General features: G+C 42.8%; 1 protein-coding gene across 1 annotated transcript; it reads right to left on the bottom strand.

Annotated features, from left to right (window-relative positions):
• Positions 1–1,683: 1,683 nt before the first annotated feature.
• FBXO40 (F-box protein 40) lies at positions 1,684–18,833 on the bottom strand. The gene is made up of 4 exons (XM_032406145.1): positions 18,747–18,833; positions 9,097–9,129; positions 6,319–8,229; positions 1,684–3,880 (listed from the first exon to the last, which is right to left on the bottom strand). The coding sequence occupies exons 2-4, from the start codon at positions 9,097–9,099 to the stop codon at positions 3,665–3,667; spliced, it is 2,130 nt and encodes a 709-aa protein (XP_032262036.1). The 5' UTR covers positions 9,100–9,129; positions 18,747–18,833; the 3' UTR covers positions 1,684–3,664.
• Between the last annotated feature and the right edge of the window lie 745 nt (positions 18,834–19,578).

Genomic DNA, 19,578 nt, shown 5'->3' with positions numbered 1-19,578 from the left:
AGGGAGATTTGGCCAATAAAAAAAGACTAAAGCTAAAGGACCACAGGCTCTGATGAGGTATTAAGAGGATTTAGGGTCAGAGACAATGGCCTCTACTAGAGAAAGTTCAGGCTTCCTTGTAGCTGGATGACTGAAATTGATGGCCAAGTAGAGCAGATAGAGGAAACTTATGAGCATTTTTTCTATGGTCCAGGGCCAAGGCTGATAGGAAAAGAGGTGAATACATTTGGATAACTAGTGGTGGGCAAAAAGCAAATCATCAAGCAAATTATGGGGATGAGAAAGAATGAGAGGCCCAGACCACTGGGTTCAGCAAGGTCTGATAGGAGATCCTAGGCAAAATCAAAATAAAAGTCAGGGATTTGGGGCAAAGATGAAGAAAACAGTGGGATCAAGGCGCAGCTAGGATTAGTGACTGATATCCATAATTGCTCTAGGACTTCATAAAGTTGGTGAGCTCCTCATGTGAGCACTGCATCCCTCAGGCTCGTTCCTTGGTTTTTCTTTAAGACACACACTCCTTTGTTTCCACAATGACCTCTGTGCCAGTGAGTCACAAATCTGTCTTTAGACCTAACTTACAAGACTCACCCAGGTAGCCTTCCAGAGTGCAAAACAGCTTTTATTTCTGCTTCTAGAGACATTGGAATTTCCAGCATCCGGGGGCAAGTCACCAGACATATACGTAATCTCATTCTTCACTTCAGCTTGACTTGATATCACACATAGATCAGACTTTGACAGTGGTTTTCCTGTTACATCTCTAAGTCCCACATTGTTTTTCACTTTTCCCTTCATTATAAGACAAAAACTTCCTTTCTGCTTCAGTGCCCAGACTTCACCCTCCACGTCTGGCTGATCTCTACTCTGGATTGACTTCTTGGTGGTGATACTTATTAAGGAGTCTGTTCATAGACACCTCCCTGTCCAAGCTCCTATTCCTATTCCTTTTCACTCTGCTCAGCTGCTTCTTAATCTGAGGCCATGTCTAGCTGTCTTGCCTGTCAGGTAATTCTGCTGCTCATGCTACTCACCATGGCCTCACCTCATGAATCCAGTCAATTTTCTGTCTGATCCACAGTCTCTCTAAAAGGCTTCCTTTTTGCTCCAACTGCCCTCTCACCATAAAATGTGCTTGTTTGTGTAGACCGGTGGACACCTGTGGTACTCTGGTTTCCTGCAACATATTCAATTAGATATCTTACAAATTGTGTTTGATGATGTTGATCAATATTGTTCCAAAGGCAGCAACTAGGAAAATAAAGATGGACTGCAAGTGTGCAGCCCACCGAGCCATACGGGCAGTCTCCTGGCTGCTCTCCTGAACCCTGATCTGCCCAGGTTGTGAAGGAAAACCCTCTGCTCTCTTCCTTTCTCTCTATTTCTCATCTGCCTAAGAGCAGCCCCTGATTTTCATCTCCCTTGGTCAATAGCTCCCCTTTCTCTCTTTTTCTAGTAAGAGAAGAGACCCTGAGTGGATATCAGGAGCTTTCTTTCTCCAGATAGGAGGGAACTAGATTCAATAGGAGAACTTTTCCTTTTTTCCCGCTTCAGTGTTCAGTTGTTTCCAGTTACTCATCTTCACTGAATAAAATCATAGCTCACACTCTAGTTGTATTTTTAGAAAATAATATATACAAATGTGAAATATAAACCAAGAAAAAAGGATTAAGAAACATAGAGTTACTTTACCAACTAGTACCAAGTGGTGCATGATAATGAAAAGATGAGCATATTTCTACTCTGGGACTTGCTCTAATACCTCCTTGACTCTTCTCACAAGTGTCTTCTACTTCATCTATACCAGCTCTGGACCATGTTCAGAGAGAGACCCAGGCAACAAAAAGCATCCATATTGACTAGACTCTTCTTTTTTGTTGTTGAATTCTTTGTTCTCTGCTTCCACATAATACCTGTCCCCCTTTTCCCTTCTTTCTCACTTGCTTGAGGACTGCTGGGAAAATGGCACTGATTCAGGTGAGAGGGAAAGAAACATAAGATAAATAGCTCAATATGCCCTGCTTCTGCTACATCTGGAGAGAGCTGAAAGGATGTATTTTTTTGCACATGACTTAAGGACATAAAGCCACACCAAACAATCAGCTCCATCTGGCTCCCAACTTAAAATCACATCTGTCTAAAACTTATCTAGTAAATAAAGAAGAGCTACATAAAATCATAACCATTGTAGATCATTATGTAAGATTTTGTTGTACTAAAAAGCTTATCCTAAGTTACTGCCACTGGTATGACATTGTTTAGGGTGGTTCTCAACCCAGAATGATTTCACTCCCAGAGGATATTTGGCAATGTCTGGAGACACTTTTGGTTGTTACGGCAGTGGGAGTGCTACTGGTATCTATTGGATAGAGGCCAAAGATGCTGCTAAATATCCTATAACACACAGGACAGTCCCTTACAACAAAGAATTATTCAGTTCAAAATGTCAGTAGTTCTGTGAAACCCTGCTTAAGGGGATGACAGTTTCTATTATGTATTTTACTCTTGTTTTCATGAGTATTCACTGTTTGTCACCCAAGACCAATGTATCACCCATTTCTGACAGACTGGAGTCATGAACAACAATAGGTAGGAGCAATTACAAGGAACTACTATGTTCAGGAGTGTTCCTTCTCATGGTCCCCCACCAGGTACTCGAGTGGTGTCTGGGACCTGGTGGCTGGTGCCGCAGGAACTGCAGTGGGCCTTGTCTGGACTTTGCTGAACGTGTGATCTCTCCGGGCATGCATTCTTGCATGACGCTGAAGTTGGTGTTAGTGTCTTGTGGTCATCTCAGCTAGCTCAGGCTGGTGCCTATGCTATCCCTAATCCACACCTAGAATATAATTTTAAGAAGAAAAGAACCTTGACTCTTAGGTCATTTTTGACATGTTTAAAAGTAGGCTTGTGGCTTTTGGTGCTAGTTTTCTCCATTAATACAATGTCTCCTTTGGATTCTTCCTCATTTTACAAGGCTGTCCTTCTATATATTGCCAAGATTCTCCACAACAAACTCTGCGACCTCATTTCTGCCTCTCATTCTTTGGCCTGCGGTGCCCTTGAGGCTGCTGTGCTCAGCCAAGGTCTCCATTTTATAGGGCTGTGCTGTGCTTGGACTTCCTGGGCTTACAGGCGGTGGAGTGACTAAAAGAAGACCTGGACTTAACCATCAAGATAACCCCAGCTCCAGAACTATCAAACCATGTGCCCTTCACCCTGGGTGCCCTGTGACGCACCTCAGTACCCACTCCTGCATTACCTGCCCCCTATATTTGTAAATGCTTATCAACTAAAATGTTCTCCACAAAAGCACAGGCCTGTGCTCGTTATGGAATTTCACTGCTCTCTTGTTTCCTAAGACTTGGGCTCATTTTTCAAGTGGCCTCAAGTTATCTATTTTCTCCTCAGACGGATTTGTTTTAGGAAAAAAAAAAAAGGGTGTGGGAAGGAAATAAGTTATCAGTATGGCCCTTATAGCAAGTGTACAAGCCATGGCTTGGGAAATTCTTAGACCTTGTGCAACTGCTCAGGTTTAGGGCAGTGCACGCTCCAATACACCTAGATAAGCACGTATGCAGTTTACAGAAGAAAGTCCTCAAAATCACACTCTGTCCTACTTTCAGTAACCCAGAGGGTGAATCCAAGAATGGTGGCATCTGAATCTTTAGCAGGTGTGTCTTCCTCGTGGTCTGGCTCTAAAGGTGGTGACTAAGCTCTCTCGGGCCGGCTCCTGGAGCTGACACATGCTGGTCAAAAGAACTGGGTCAGTCTTATGCTCTACAACATTGAAAGGACAGGCCTTCAGGTGTTCAGACATAGAGGCAACTTCATTAAACTCCCAGCTCTTGATTTTGGAGAAGAGGCTGCTGAACTGCCAGATCTGTTAGGAAACACGGAAGTTCAAAAGTGAACACTGGGGCAATACCCTCGGGTTGGCTTTATTTGAAGAGTATAATACCTTTCTGTTCTTCATGTTCTTAGCTTCCAGAGAGTGTTTAGCGGCTGCTGCAGACATTTGTTAGCTCCTTCGTCAGCATCCAATTCCTAGTTCACCCTTCCAATTGATAATCTTCCCAGCCAGCCATGTAATTGGGTGGGAATGCCTACCACACACCCACCCCCTCCCACCAGCCACAGGGATCCATTCTAGAAAGACACATGGTTCACATCAGGACAATTCGTGTCAATGAGACTCTACCCTAGGACTTTTGCTTGAGATATCAAGAAGCAGATTCTCTTTTTCCCTCTGCACTTGAACTGTGAAACTTCAGTCTTGGGTGCTGCTGGCAGCCCCCAGGGACCACCAAGGGAGAGCTGTTGTCTTAGAATGGAGTCACTAGAGAGGAAGTTGAGGTAAGAAATAGAAAGTAAAAAGGTCATTTGGGGGCATTTTTGAGCTGCTAGATCAAACTTTGCCTGAGCCATTGCCTTTGGGAGAAAGTTCCCTTTATTATTTATGCCATGTTAAGTTGGTTTTCTGTTGCTTAAAACTGAAAGTATCCTAACTAAGAAGAGTCACACTAGAATAGAAACCTCAGGAGAAATCTAAGTGTCTGGTACAAAAACCCCTTTTGGCCTTTCCACCTAGGATGTGGTGGCAAAGTCACTAGTTTTAAAATCTGGCTATGAGGGTAGGCATAACCTAATACCGTACTTTCAACTTGACACTTTACCTTCAGTTTCTTATCGTTGTTCTAATATAAGAAAAATGTTTCCGGAGATCTTAGGACTATTTCTGTTTTTACTTTAAAAAAGCCATTTTAATATAAGCATCCTTTAGCTCCAACTAAATTCTCTTTTTTCCTTTCTAAAGGAAAATTAGTTTGTCTCAAATGATATTCTGGAGTGGTCAGCAATCACTGAATTGGGAACAAACATGAGCCAAAAAATAATGGAATTTCTAATATGTAGATTATTTGCATCTGATTTTATGGAGGAAGATATTAGACGTTCTAGACCATACAGTTCCTAAGGGCAGGATCTCAGTCTTATTCATGTTTATCCCTAACATGTGGATGGGGGGCAGTCAGTGTTTAACACATGGGTGCAGGCCTGGATACATGAAGGAGAGTCTCATAATTGTTTTTTGAAGAAGACTGCTCAGGGAATAAATAATGGAAAACATTTAAGATGTTTTAGACACAATCAGTGAAAATATGTGTAAACAACTCTAACTCTCCAGTGCCAGTTTGCACACACCCACATTTTGGGAAGAAATTCAACAGTGAGATTATGGAATTATTGACCTAGATGGGTACTGTCAATTTGTGGTTCATATTACCACATATTTACCATGGGAAAGGATGCTAAGGTCATCTCATAAATGATGAATTAAGAGTTTCACTTTTGTATGGTATAAGCTAATAGAAGTTATGATGCAGTTCAGCAAGATTAGGAAAAAGGAATAAAATTTTTCCAAAGGGAAAGATTCTTTGATTTATACCGCATAATTTTTTGAGAAAGTAAATAGATATTTGAACCAGGAGAGATCAGTGGACCGAATTATTTTAGAATTTCAAAATGTCTTTAACAAAGGCAAAAACTGTTTCGTTGTTTTTTATATTAGTTGATATGGGACTGAGGAGAATTTGTTGGCATACTGTATCAGACTGCAGGCAGGAAACAGATGGCACACTTAAACTGGGTAATTTGAAGAGAATTAAAAAAAAATAACGATATACAAATGTGTGGGCAGGGTGTAGGAAAGCCACAAGATATAATGCAGTACCCGGGCTAGTAACAATCTAGAGTGTTAATACCCTGGGCCTGAAAGGGAAGAAGAAAGGAGGTCATTGGAACCAAGAATGAGTAATTGTGAGGAGAGAGTGACCTGATACACTCACCTTCAGTGGAGGGACATGGTTAGTGCTAAGTGTCATGGAGGGGAGAATGAATGCAGGGAGGAAGCCAGAAGAATAGATTTGTCAGCTCACTCTTCCTCCCTCCAATTTCCCACTGACACACTCCCATGAGATTAGCCCAGCTGGAAGCTGGAGGGTAAGGTGGCTGATGGAGGCAGTCTGTAGAGATCAGCCTCCTGGGGGACTGATCACAGTGGGCCGGGTTGAAGAATGAATCATGTGAGCAAACAGAAGATATCCAAGACACATACCCTGAGATACACAGGTACTACCATCTGTATTGTCATTTATATGTCAATAGGTCTGTCTTGCCTCCTAGAAGGAGCTCCTTGAGTTCAGGGATTATGTCGTCTTCCCAGGAACCTAGGACAGTGCCAGTGCCTAGTACAGTGCTTGGCACATAGAAAGCTCTTACTAAATAGTTGTTGAAGGAATGAATGAATTAGGGTTTACTTGCCTCTCTGTGGACTCTCCAGGAGGTGCCTCCGTGAGAATACCTCTTCTTCTTCCACTGCAGGAGGACCATCCCTCTCTCTTGTAACAAAGTAGCACAGATATTTCTCATCAGCACAGACACCTGGGAAAGCTGGGACAGGCTGATGCTGTCCAAGAACCCAGCAATGTACTGCAAAACCTCCAGTGGCAGGCTGGTTAGACAATTCTGGCTTTTCCCTCCATGGCCTGAGAGATGGTTCTTCTTTGTCTCACTCAGCTCTGAAGCAACCTCTGGCTTGATGGCGAAGGTCTTGAGCTCCTGACTATAGATCACTTTTGCCTTTTGCCCTGGGGGACGGAAATGGTTTTGAATAAATGTACATCCCAAGTAGGCGAGAGGGCATCGATGCTGGAACCAGCCATTGAGACATGACTGAATGTCTGTGTGGACATTCTTGAAATGTAGGGGGAATTCATCCCTCCTGAAGAATTTGTTGCAAGTGAAAGTGAAGGCAGAGCTGCTCTTGTTGTGTCTCCTAGTCACACACTCACTGTGGAGTTCCACATGGAGCCCCCCTGGGTTGACAGTGGTTAGGAGGTCAGCCAGCACTGTACCAGAGGAAAATTGTTCTGGCTCAAAATTGTATGTCTGTGTAGCAAAATCCATGAACAGCCCATCAATGCTCCTGGATTCAGAGATGACATGACCTTTAAGTTCTCTTTCTAAAGCACACAAGAGCGTGGTCTTGATGAGATCTGATTTGGGTAGGTCCTCCACTGTAATCCCTAAATCCGAAGTGTCTACTGCCTTGTGTTCACTTGGTTTACAACTCAACATGGCATCTCCGACACGAGCCCGCTTCCCACAGTAGCTCACAGGAACTTTGAAGGTATAAACTGTCTTCACTTCCTGAGCCTCAAGGTTGCCATAAACAAAGTCTCTCTCCTTAGGTGTGCAAGCGGGCATCTGACCAAAGTGAATAAGCATCCTCCCGTTGTGCACCAGATACATATTATAGTCTTTTGCATCCACAGCTGTTTTCAGTCTTTCCAGAACACCATCCTGCCAAGGGGCGAGCCCTGTCGTTTCCAGGGCTGCATGAAAGTCCTGCTGCTTCTGGTTTTCCTGCAGTTCTTTCTCTTTGAGAGCATCCTCTCCTACCATGTTATTGTCGCTAGAAATCTGTTCTTTCCCTGGGCTGTTTCCACTCTTGCTCTCACAGCCTACTGATGAGCTTGTTAAAGCAGAGGCTGCATGCTCTTTGCTGAATATGTTTTCCCACTTGTCAAACTTGGCTAGGTCCATCCCTTTTTTGGTTTTGGCTAACACCTCTCGTTCTTCTTGACTCAGTTCTGCCATCTCTCCATTAGTTGCTGATAGAGATCCATGTGGTACCAAACTGGCTTCTGCCCCACCCACTGCTCCTCCCATTTCCTCCCAGCTGGCTTCACCATTCACAGTAGGTTCCTCCTCAATGGGCTCTCTAGTTTCTGGGAAAAGTTCTACCATTTTCAAAGATCTGAAAAGGACCTTCTGGTCCTGGAGGGCCAGAGCTGTATCCAAACACTCCTCACTGGGGGTCTCTTTCATGATGTTCTCGTGAAGGGTTGTTTCAGAGTCCACATTTGGCCAGCGATTCCACTCCATGGAGCAGCAGACCACACTGGCAGGGCACACTTGCAAGTGCTTGGCCAGCTTGTGGCGGGACATGGAAAGGGGGCAGCCATATTCGGAGTTGAGGCACGGAACCTCCTCTAGAGGGCAGAGGAGCTCATGCTCTGCCTCTTTGCACATGTGGAAGGTGGCACCACAGGATAGGTGGCAGTTTATCACCAGACAGGAGACATCAGGCTCCACAGGAATGTGGCAGTGACGGTTAAAGCATTTCTCACAATGCCTGTGCTGCCCAGGTAGAGGCCTGCGTGCCCTGCCCTAGAGACATCAATGGCAAGGAGAAAGAGAAAACAAATGGGGAAGAGAAGTTCTATGCATGTCTGTGACTGTGTTTTAATTGACTTATTTCCTGTTTATACATGCTTATTATGGGAACCTTGGACAATCTAGAAAATCATAGAGAAGGAAGCAAAATCACTCATAATCCCACAACCCATGAGTAACAACTACCAACACTCTTTTCTTCATTTTCCAATAGTTTATTCTATGTATATAGTAGATGTGTTTAGAATAGAAAAAGAAAAAAGCTGACTGTAATGGACTACACTGTTGATAATCGTTTTGAGTTGTGGATTATGGGTGATTTATATGACCCCGTTAATACTATGAATACAGTTCTGCATCCTGCTTTGTAACTCTCTATTATAAAATGAGACCATACTGTTTTATTAATGATTCTTTGCGAACTGTCTTCTTAATGGTGGTGAACATTCCAGAGTGAGTGTGCTGTCATTCATTTAACCAGCTATCTCCCCAGTGCTGGGAAGACAGGGGCCGTGTCTAGTTTTGTTCACATCTGTGTCCCAGCACCTGGACCATCATAGGTACTCAATTTGCTGAAGGAAGGAATTATCAGCCATTTAGTATATTGCTGGATGTTTGGGTTTTTCATTTTTAAAGTTTAACTAAAAATCTCTGCTCACAAATCTTTCTCAGCTCTCTGCTTTTCCCCTACTCCACGTCAATTTCTTCTAGGTTCTGCTCTAACATCGCTGGTTTGGCCTAAAGTCAATAAATATCATCAAACCATTAGGGCAAATCTGCCAGCTGTTGGGTACGGTTAAATGAAGCCAGCCAGATCTGGACCCCTGAAAGACGAAGATCCAATAAGCACCTGGTACTTACCATAGCTTCCTAATTTCTTCTTGCTTTGTAAATCTAGGAGAAAACATGAAAATATAAATGATTAGTAAGAAAAGTATTTTGGTTATGTATATGAACAGGAGTCAAAGAGACTTTGCATACTCTTATTTAAATCCTTTCACCACCCTGGAGATAAATGTCATTGCCCATTTTATAGTCCAGGAAATGGAAGCTGGAGAAGTTAAATAACTTGTCCAAGGTGATAGAGCTGCTAAGCGATGGAATCATGGGCAATATTGGCCCACACTCTTCTCACTGACCCACACTGTCCTCTGATGGGCATCTTACCAGCCATGGGATGTATATCTTCTGCTTCCTGTAACTTTTCTTCATTGTCTACCAACCATTATCCTGACATTCCACCCATCCATACATCCCATCACTGCCACATGCTCTTCCTGCCCAAGTTAACCTTCTAGCTTTCTCTCCCACTAGAGCTTCATGCCCACAACCTGATATCCAGGTTGGTCTGGGGCAGTGTACAAGTGTCTGTGATATATCTACCAACTGTCCTTCACCATGGTGAATTCAGCTGTGCCATGGCTACAGCGGGGTCAGACCTCAAGGGCCCAGAGTCTGGCTGAGTGGGGACTCTAGCAAGCAGAAGAGAAGATGCCCTGCCTTCAGGAGAATCTAGCTCCTTGGCTCTGGTCAATTGGTCCCATGTGGGAATTTGTTGTCAGATCATCTGATTTTTCCAGAGAAACTGGGGATACAGATTTTTGTGAGTGGTGGGATGGTGTAGTGATTAGGAGGCAGACTATACAAAATTTAACCCAGCACCAAGAGTCAGTAGTTGTGAAACTTTGAAAAAGTTACTTAATGTCCTTGTTCATAATTTTCCTCATCTGTAAAGGGAGAATAATAATAGTACCTATCTCATAGTGCTATTGTGGGGAGTAAATGATTTAAATACCTGAAACTCTTAGAATGGTACTTGTCTCATAGACTTGATGTATGCATGTTTGCTATTGTAAAATAAGTGTTTTATATTTAATTGTGTTGCAAAATTTTTGTTACATAATGTATCAAGGTAAAAATCCTTGGAATTTTGAAGTTGGCAACTAATTTAATTTTTCTAAAAAACCCCTCTACTTGGGCCAAGGAAAAACATGTATGCAAGTTACATAGGATCTGTAGCTTGCCAGTTTGCTGCACCTGGTCTAGAGAATTTGTAGCATAATGTCGGCACGGTGTTAGTCTGGGATGGAGTGGGGTGGGGTGGGTAGGTGGGGTGGAGTTAGCACCCAAAAGTCAGAAAATGCAAGTATTTTGTAATTTTATTTTATTTTACTTTAGGATTTGTTAGTTCATTCTGGGTGAATTTTCCTTCAACTTTTTAAAAAATTTCAAATACATAAGAAAGGTGAAAGAACGTATACAATGAACACCCATGTACTCTACCTAGATCCAAAAGTTAACATTTTGCCACTTTTGCTTTCTCTCTCTCCCTCTCTCCACACACACACACACACACACACACACACACACACAAACACACACACAATTTTTGCCAAACCACTTGAAAATAAGTTGCTGTTATCATGACACCTCATCCCTAAGTACTTCAGCATGTATTTCCTGAGACTAAGTACATTTTCCTTTGTAACTGCGATAACATTATCTCACCTAAGAAAACTAAAAAATATTTTCTAATATTACGTAATCTGCTGTTTGTGTTCAAATTTATTCAATTGTCCCAAAAATGCCAAAAAATATCTTCTATACTTTTTTTTTAATTTTTAAACTTTTGAGCCAGGATCCCTTTAATGTCGATTTATTACGTTTGGGTGGTTAAGTTTTTTTAAACTCTTTCAATTTGGAAAAGTCCCCTCAACTTTTTTTTTTTTCAGAAGAGACAGCCTTAAGTCTCAAGGAAATTATATTCTGATTTGTTCATATATTCGTTTGTTCATCCATTCCTTCAGGAAACATTTGTTGATTACCTGCAGTGTGCCAGTAAGGGAGCAAAAGCCTCACCTGGCCTGCTTGTTTAAGTAGTTCTTAAACACCTTTGCTCAGTAGAATCAGCTGTGATGCTTGTTAAATCTATAAATCTGCACTATAAAAATGGCAGCCACCAGCCACATGTGCCTACTTAAATTTAATCAAAATGGAATAAAATTAATAATTCAGTGCTTCAGTCATACTAGCTACATTTCAAGTTTCAGGTGCCACATATGATTAGTAGCTACTCTATTGGACAACACAGCATGGAGCATTTCCATCTGCATCGAAAGTTCTATTGGACAGCACTGCCATGCTGGCTGTGCCTCTGACTTAAGTGAGGGGTGTGTCTGGAATTCACATCCTTAACACCTTACCCATCTGATTCTTACGCACTGGGACTACTGAGTGTGAAAGAGGATTGTGGCAGAGAGTTCTATATCCGTAAAAGCCTGAATCAGGAGGCAGGTGAGAAGTTGCAAGTGAGAACATCAAGCAGATTCAGGGCCCAGGAGAAGATAAATGCAGGTGTTAAAGCCAGAGAGGGAATTGAGCAGAGCAAAGGGCTGTGAGGGCAGGACTGAGATGGAGCAGAATAGGATCGGGCAAGAGGACATCTTTTGGATGCAAGAGTCCAGCTACTGGACCTTCTAACATACAACTAAGCATTCAGTTAGGCTCCTGCTATATTCTAGATTGATCACTCCTGGGCGCGGGGGGTGGGGAGGGGAGTCCACTGAAGACCTACTGTGAAAATTCATAAATGAGAGGCTAACGCATCTGGAATTATTTGGTGCTCAATAAGGGACCATTTAACACTGTGACTGGGGTGTTAACCAGCAGTGGAGGGATGGCATGGAAGGACTTAGAGCAAGAAACTACTTCGTGGACAGTGTGATGAAGCTACAGGGGTAGGACTGATGGTAGTGGAATTAGGCAAGATGAGACAGAGGGCAGGCATCACAAGGAAATCACAGCATTTTTGTTTCTGGCTGGAGATGGAGAAAAAAGAGTCAAATTTGATACTAAGATTTTGAACTAGGAATAGAGAATATTGCATGTAATTCTGAGAAAAACAGAAGTCTGAAGAGGGAATTGTTTTTTTGGGGGAAAGATGAGCCCCACAAGTTTAATACAAGTTGCTTAAGGTGATGACAGACCATGTGGATGGTAAGATGAGGATAGAATGGAAAGATGCAGATTTGAGAATTATTCACTTAAAAGTGAGAGAGGAAGCCATAACTGGGGAAAGAAGAACACAGGATAGGCATCTGAGCCATGAAGTACATAGCTGAGTATGACCACTTTCAAGACAGTAGGGAGAAGTAAAGCTGGAGGAGAGACCAGAGAGGGAAGAGTTAGAACCATGTGGCCTGACGTAAGGGAAAGTGTGAGCAATAGCCTGGAATGCTGCCTCAAGATGAAGAACAATGCTAACAATGCCACTGCTCATGGCAGGTCCCCAAAGAGCTCTTGCCAGAGCAAATGTGGCATTTCAGTTGTGCAATGGGACCCTTGCCATTCAAAATGTGGTATTTGCTTAGAGGGGAGAGGGAAGCCATTAAACACACATTCCAATATGAACAGGGCCTGTGCCCTGGCTGGGAGAGTGTGCTCATCTGCTTTCTATGCATAAAAGACACTCATGAATAAAGATGGAGTCTGGATGATTCAGAGTCCCCTACTGGTTTTTAGGTGGGAAAGAAGAGGCAGATCCCAAATGGAATATAGCTACAAGAAAGAAGCTACCAGCAGCAGGAATGTTCAACTTCTTATTTGCCAGCCTGGCTCTGTCACAAAGTTGAGCCTAGTTTCTGGGAAGGGAAAAGCAGGTCTAGCTAGTTCTGTGTGCTCTGTAAGTGTGTAGTGAAAACTCTGCCCCAGCTGCAGGGATATGTCTGGCTGGAGGGACAGCGGTAATGAACTCTAAGCCTAATCATTTCTTAACCTTCAGCATTATAAAGAATGGTTCTTGTGAACAGTGCTATTGAAGCTGGAAACATTTGTGGTGGAGCCCTGTTGCTCTCCATGTCTTTGACGTTATTTGAAAATATCCCTTTAAGAGAAAAGAAAAACAATGCACACAGGCAGCAAAGATGCTGTTTCTTTCGTTTGTTTTGTTTTGTTTTGTTTTTAATTATGCTATTTAAAGATCTTCTGCCAGGCTCTGGAAATACACCAAATAAGTGACTTTGAGAGAGGACCTGTGCTGAGCAGAAAGACACAGTAAGTGGAGACCACTCTTTGGAGAAATTTGACAGTGGAGGGGAGGATAAAGATAAACATAACCTAAGGGCACAAAAAACCCATATCTGAAGCTTTTGTTGTATATGTAGGGGAAACTGTTCCCACTGAGATAAAGGACGATCTAAAATTCTTGATTGTCTAGTTATTGCTGGGTAAGCAATGTGACCATTGCCCTGGTTTGCCTGAGACTCTTGGTTTTAGTTCTGAAAGTTCCAGATCCCAGGAAACCTCTTATTCCCACACAAACTTAGATACTTGATTGATCATCTTAGGTTGTAGCCAGTTGGTCTTGCCCCAAGATGATCAAATTATATATATCATTGGTTATCTTGTGACATAAGATGCCTTGTTCTCCTAATCTCCATTCTAGTGCAGTGTCTGGGTCCCTATGCTCCACAGTGTTTGTCTGACTTTCCTAGATTGAGTGATTTTTCTACATTTTGGATGTCAGGGAGAAAGAGTAGTAAGATTTTAGTGCCTACCATGTTCTTTACATAACATCTCACTTAATCCTCACAATGGCCATGAGACGTGGGTTTTACCCTTTCCGTTGGAACACAAAGATGCCTACACCCCAAAGTGGAACACAAAGACGCCTAAGTTTATCTGGTTTCAAACTCTGTACCCTTTGCTATATTATACTGCATCCCTCAGAGACCCGCAAAGACATGTAGTCTATCCCCATGATTTGGGAAGAAAGCAAGCCCATGACTAGAGCCCATCAGGCAGAGCCTCTCTTCCTCTAGTTGGGCACAGAAAGGTATATACACCTATAATCTTTCCGGATTGTAGATGATCTGGATGATCTTCATACATAGGAAGTTCATAGAAAGCACCTTCATCCCCATGATTTTTTGTTGTTGTTGTTCTCCTCTGGGCCACATCCCATACGTGCCCCATCTGAATAGAGGAAATACGAAAAGTACCCAGGTCCCATGGCTTCGCATTGGAGGTAGTACACATATGAAAGTAAAGTTTTTAGGGTTAAAATCTCTAATATAATACAGATTCTGAGATTTAAACTGAAAAACCTACTAAATTAAAGCACGTACATTATAGAAACTCTTCACTGTGGAAAAAGTTGACAAAATTCTATGCCTGAAACAACATATTTTTATCCAGGTGCCATTTCCTCCTTTAGTTTCTATGCCCCTATGTTCACCTTTAAATTCTTACTTCCTGTCTGAAAAGGCAATACATTCCCTCCTCTTAAAAATGAACTTCAATAAAGTCTATGGTCAAAACACTCTCTGAAACACTCTCCCCAAAATATGTTTTAAAGTTCCCCTGGATAGAGGAGATAGCAGTCAAAATAATAAAATTTAAACTTAAATAGTTTTAAAAATCTACACAGAACTAGATTTTACTGGTTGTACTGGATGCAGTTTGAGTGGAATATGAGTAGATGGAAGGACCAGGTACATGAGTTTAAGGGATGGATGCTTCTTTACAGAAATAGGGGATACTTTAGAACCTAGCAAGAGAGAAACATCTGATACAGGTTGTGGTGCTGTGTGGACCACTCAGAAAGGAGTAAGGTAAGTGAAAGAAAGGTGAGTCAGCTAGAATAATGGCCCTTAAAGTGTGATACCCTGACCCACAGTGTCAGCATTACCTAGAAACGGGTTAGAAATATAAATTATTGGACCCTACCAAATCAGACCTACTGAATCAGAACAACTACATCCAACTGATGCCGTTGTAAACTCAAGATGCCTACACCCCTGAGAACCACTGAGCTAGAAGCTGGTTGATTTTGTGCTCCCAATCACAAAGGAACTAGCATAAGACCCTACACAGGAAGGGTCTTCCTTCCTACAAGTTAGGTAGGAAGGCCAGTTAGGTAGGAAGGCCTTGGGGAAAGACCCAAAAGGGCATTGGGCACTTCTGTCCATTTCTTTCCATCTCCACCACCACTGCCTGGGTCCCAGCACCATCATTGCTTATCCAGTCTGGTGCAAAAGACTATAATCAGCCTCACCCCTCCCGTCTGGTGCTCTGTACTATATTCACCAGCAGAAAGAGTGATTTCAACAACTTTTTTAAAAAAAATTTTAGTTAACATACAGTGCAATATTGGTTTCTGGAGTAGAATTCAGTGATTCATCATTTACATGTAACATCCAGTGCTCATCACAACAAGTGCCCTCTTTAATCCCCATCACCCATTTAGCCCATCCCCCACCCACCTCCCTCCATCAACCCTCGGTTTGTTCTCTATCATTAAGAGATTGAGGCATCTTTATTTCCTTGGTGCAGGTTTGTCGTTTTTATTATTTACCTATATACATTATTCTGTTCATTAAGGAAAAAAAGAAGGTGTCAGTTGAAATTGGCTTCTCTCTTGCAATGGGCTGCAGAGTCAGTTCCCCTTAAGGGAGGTTGTTGGGATGGTGTGCTCAGGGATGAAGGCCATCAATGAAGCAGAAATTATCTGGCCAGGAAAGTGTGTTCAGGCGGGAAAAGAGCTCTGACTGGAATATCAAGGGAGAACAAAAATGTTCCCCAAGGAATGTACAAAATAGTTTCTGAGAGACTGAGTACAGCTAACAGGCTCCAAGCACTGTTTATTCAATAGGATTGAAATGAATGAAATTGAATAGAACCCTAAAGAAAGCAGCATTTTGAAAGAGCTGTGAGAGCAGTTTGAAACAAATTTAGGAGGAAAGTGTAATGATGTCAAATGTATGCTAATTTGGGGCTTTTTTTTTCTTTTTAGAGAGAGAGTGCACATGCATGTGAATATGGTTGGGTGGGCAGAGGGAGAGAGAGAATACCAAGCAGGCTCCATGCTCACTCAGCACAAGCCTGACCCTGATGTGGGGCTCAAGCCCACGGCCCTGAGATCATGACCTGAGTAGAAATCAAGAGTCGGAAGCTTAACCAACCGAGCCACCTGGGTGCCTCCCTGGGGCTTTTTTTTTTTTTTAAGGAAGAACGAGAAATGTTTTCAATGTTATTAGGTGAATGTAGCCTTAACTGAATGGAAAAGACTTCTTCGGGCTTGAGCTATAATAGACACTCAGCTGCCAGAATTGTTTTCAGGAGGTTGTAGTACTTGTTCTAAATCCTTACAGTCATAAATCAGAAATCTGGATCAGGCACAGAACCATAAATCCTCTGCTCTGCAGCTCCTGAATCTTCAATGTGTATAGGAATCACCTGGGCAATCTTCTTAAAACGCAGATTCTGATCTGGTAGGACTGGGGTGGGGCCTGAGGGTCTTTCCATATATAACATGCTCCAGACAGTGCTGATGGTCCGAGGACCTCCCTTGGAAAGGAAAGTGTCTAGTTTAACCTCTTCATTTCCTGCAAGGGAAACTAAGGCCCAGAGAAGTAAAGCGTCTTGCCCTTGCTTCTCACCTTGATGTAATAGTGAGAATTCCTTGGAAACCACATGCCACACAGAGCTACCTGTGAAGCGGTGGTGGCCGAGGGCATGTGGGCAGCCTGGATGGCACCGAGGGCAAAACAGGACAGAGTCTGGAAGAATGAAGAAGAGGTGGAGCCTGAGTGTCACCGGCCAACAAGGTCACGAGAAGGCCTATAGCAGGTATATTTAAATCCCTGACACAAGCAAAAGAGAATGGGATTAACAGATAATGGCTTTAACATTCGTTACTATAATTTTAAAATTAGTAGGCAAACAGGGTTGATGTCAGGGAGATATTTTTAGGCAAGGGGCCCTTTCAGCCCCCCTCACATGATGTCAGCAACTAACTATTTTGCCTCCTCATGTGGCTGGCCCTGGTGATAATTATTTATTCCTGAGCTTTAACTTCAGTGGAAGTGACAAGGTCAAAAGTTAAAGATCAGAGATATTCTTTAACTCTTAATCTGTTACCCAGCCGATTAATTAGTTACTTTAATTATATATTGTTAAATTGTTCCCCTGTTATGGAGATATTTAATTCTAAGGAAAGAAGATGTATAAAGTGAAATACTAAAATAATCCCTTTGCCTGGAGATTTTAACACAACCGTTTAGCTGGCTGACGATAATTCCCACATCTGGGTCCATAATCCGGGGCTTCTGGGCTATGATTCCAGCATTTTCATTATACCCTAGTTAGTTCTCCTATCTGGTGCTTCTGATATTAGTATCAGTATTTTAAATTACTGCTTTGTATTGGCCACAAAAGTGCTAATTAGCCAGATTATCTAGGGGTAGCTGTAAGTCAGCCTGTCTGCTTAGCTATCCTAAATCAACATGCCCCAGTCTCACTAGGACAGCATCCCAGCATATACCTTGAAGACCTTGTGCCACGGAAACCCTGACAAAATGACGTGAGGCAATGATACACAATGCACTGTGCCTAGCAAACCAGCATAAGTGTAACCTAGACATCAACAGCGCAGTTACGGGATACGTCTGGAGGTTACAGAGCAGGAAGGAAGGAATCCAGGTGTTAGGGTATCTGAGTAGCTCTCCTTTTACTTGGCATTGGTGGCTTTAGCCTGTAGACCGCAAAGTTCAGGGTGTACAGAATCCCTTTTGCTGCATAGGCCACTTCCTAGGATGTCCTTAGCTGACCTATGAACACTAAAGCGAGGCCCAGAGAGAAACAAAAAAATAAACACTTTCCGCTTATCCCTGACAATTTATTTGTGCATGCAACACTACGCAGTTATTTCAAAAACTAGAAATAACCTACATTTTAAAGCTTTCCATACCTCAAGTATCGTTAATCATTTTCCTTTTGTCCCTCTGGACGTGCAAGCTTCAAGTTTGTAACAATTTTTTGGTTTGCATGCAAAAGCCTGTATAAGTTTTTCAACTTGCAAAATATTTGCACTTCTATTCCATGGGTGCATTTTGGATTCAAGAGATTTGGGGAGGAGAGAACCACATTTAGGGAATATTGTTAGAGAAAAACAGGTCTTAGGCTCTACAGGCAGAGTTTGAATAGCACACGCAGTGAATAAAACTGTGCTCCGTTAACCAGTGGCGTGACACAGGGGATGGAATTTAAGGTACATAAAATGGTCAACGTACGCAAGAATGACTTGCAGTTAACACAGCCAATGTTGATTGGTGAAAAGATCACAGCATTTGGACTTTAAAAAGTAGAAATCCTGGGTTCTAGCCCTTCCATCTATTTCCTCACCACCTCCTCCACCCTCCCCTAAGCCCCCACCACCACTGGGTAACTGCAGAGATCCCACATAACCTCTTTTGTTGGTTGTAAAGGAAAGAATGTAAGCTGCCCGAAAGCAGGGGATTTCTTCCTGCTCCAAGATTTTAGATTTAAAACAAGAGTTTACATATGGCTGGGTCTCATTCTCAGAGCCAACCGCTTTCTCCACCACAGGTAACTAATTTGCTTAATCATCTTCTTGCTCAGAGCAAAAAGGTGACGTGCAGCTCAGCCTCTGTCTCCACGTTCACCACTCCAAATGTCTCCTTGGCTCACCTGCTCACGTTTGAAAAGCTTACCTTAATGGCACGGCTGAGTCAGCATGTGCTGCACCTTGTCCCTTGACTGAGCAAGCCGATTGCAGGAAGCAGCTGGGGGTGCCTCAGTCTGCTGCAGCAGAGGACAGAGTTCTGTTGAGGAGGCAGGGGAAGCAGAGAAAACTTCAACAGAAATAGTTCAAGTGTTTCGAAGTTAAAAATAAAACTATATCACAAGGGGCAATGTGACCAGGCTCAGCTTACGATTTTTTTCTTTCCCCCGTATTTATCAACACTTGGGTCTCCACTGGAGTAGCATTTAGCCGGGGAAGCCGGAAGGGAAGTGAGCTTTTACATCAATAGGGTTTCTTTCCCTTGAGGAAGGGAGAAAATCCATTTAGGAAGGATCATTTTCAAGGCCAGAGTGGCCTCTCAGACTCTTGTGCGTGCAGTCAGCAGATCCAGCTGTGCTCGCTGTGGCTGGTGGAGCCTTCAGGCCAGGAGGCTGCTCTAATTATAACCATGCTTTTCACCTAAACCCATCACTGGCTGAAGCAGCAACTTGTGCAAGCGACATGCGGTCCTGTTTCTGTTTCTCCTATTTCTTGTCATGACAAGTAAGTGGCTGTCCTCTCCTGGCCCTCTGCTTCCCCCCGTTGCAGGGAAAGGGAGGGTTTGTAAACCAGAAATCAGGCGCAGAGTGAGTCCAGTGTGAGAGAATTAGAGGCAGTCAGCTTTCACTTAGTCCAACTGCCTTTTTTTACAGATGAGGAGCCATAGGGTTTAGAGAAGTAAATTGTCCATTCAAGGTCACACAGCTGGCTAGTGGAGGAGCCAGGGGAAAGACTTGGGTCTTTTTTTTTTTCTTTTTTCC

This window comes from Phoca vitulina, unplaced genomic scaffold (genome assembly GCF_004348235.1).
Source record: "Phoca vitulina isolate PV1807 unplaced genomic scaffold, GSC_HSeal_1.0 scaffold8, whole genome shotgun sequence".
NCBI lineage: Eukaryota > Metazoa > Chordata > Mammalia > Carnivora > Phocidae > Phoca > Phoca vitulina.
The sequence above is the reverse complement of the archived record's forward strand: the minus strand, read 5'-3'. Positions and strand labels throughout refer to the sequence as shown.

What these genes read in the sequence shown, in the direction of transcription:
- FBXO40 (XM_032406145.1), bottom strand. An exon ending in CCTGGAGAGTCCACAGAGAG is followed by an intron (nt 3,881 to 6,318) that starts GCAAGTAAACCC and finishes GTTTCCTAACAG; the next exon opens with ATCTGGCAGTTCAGCAGCCT.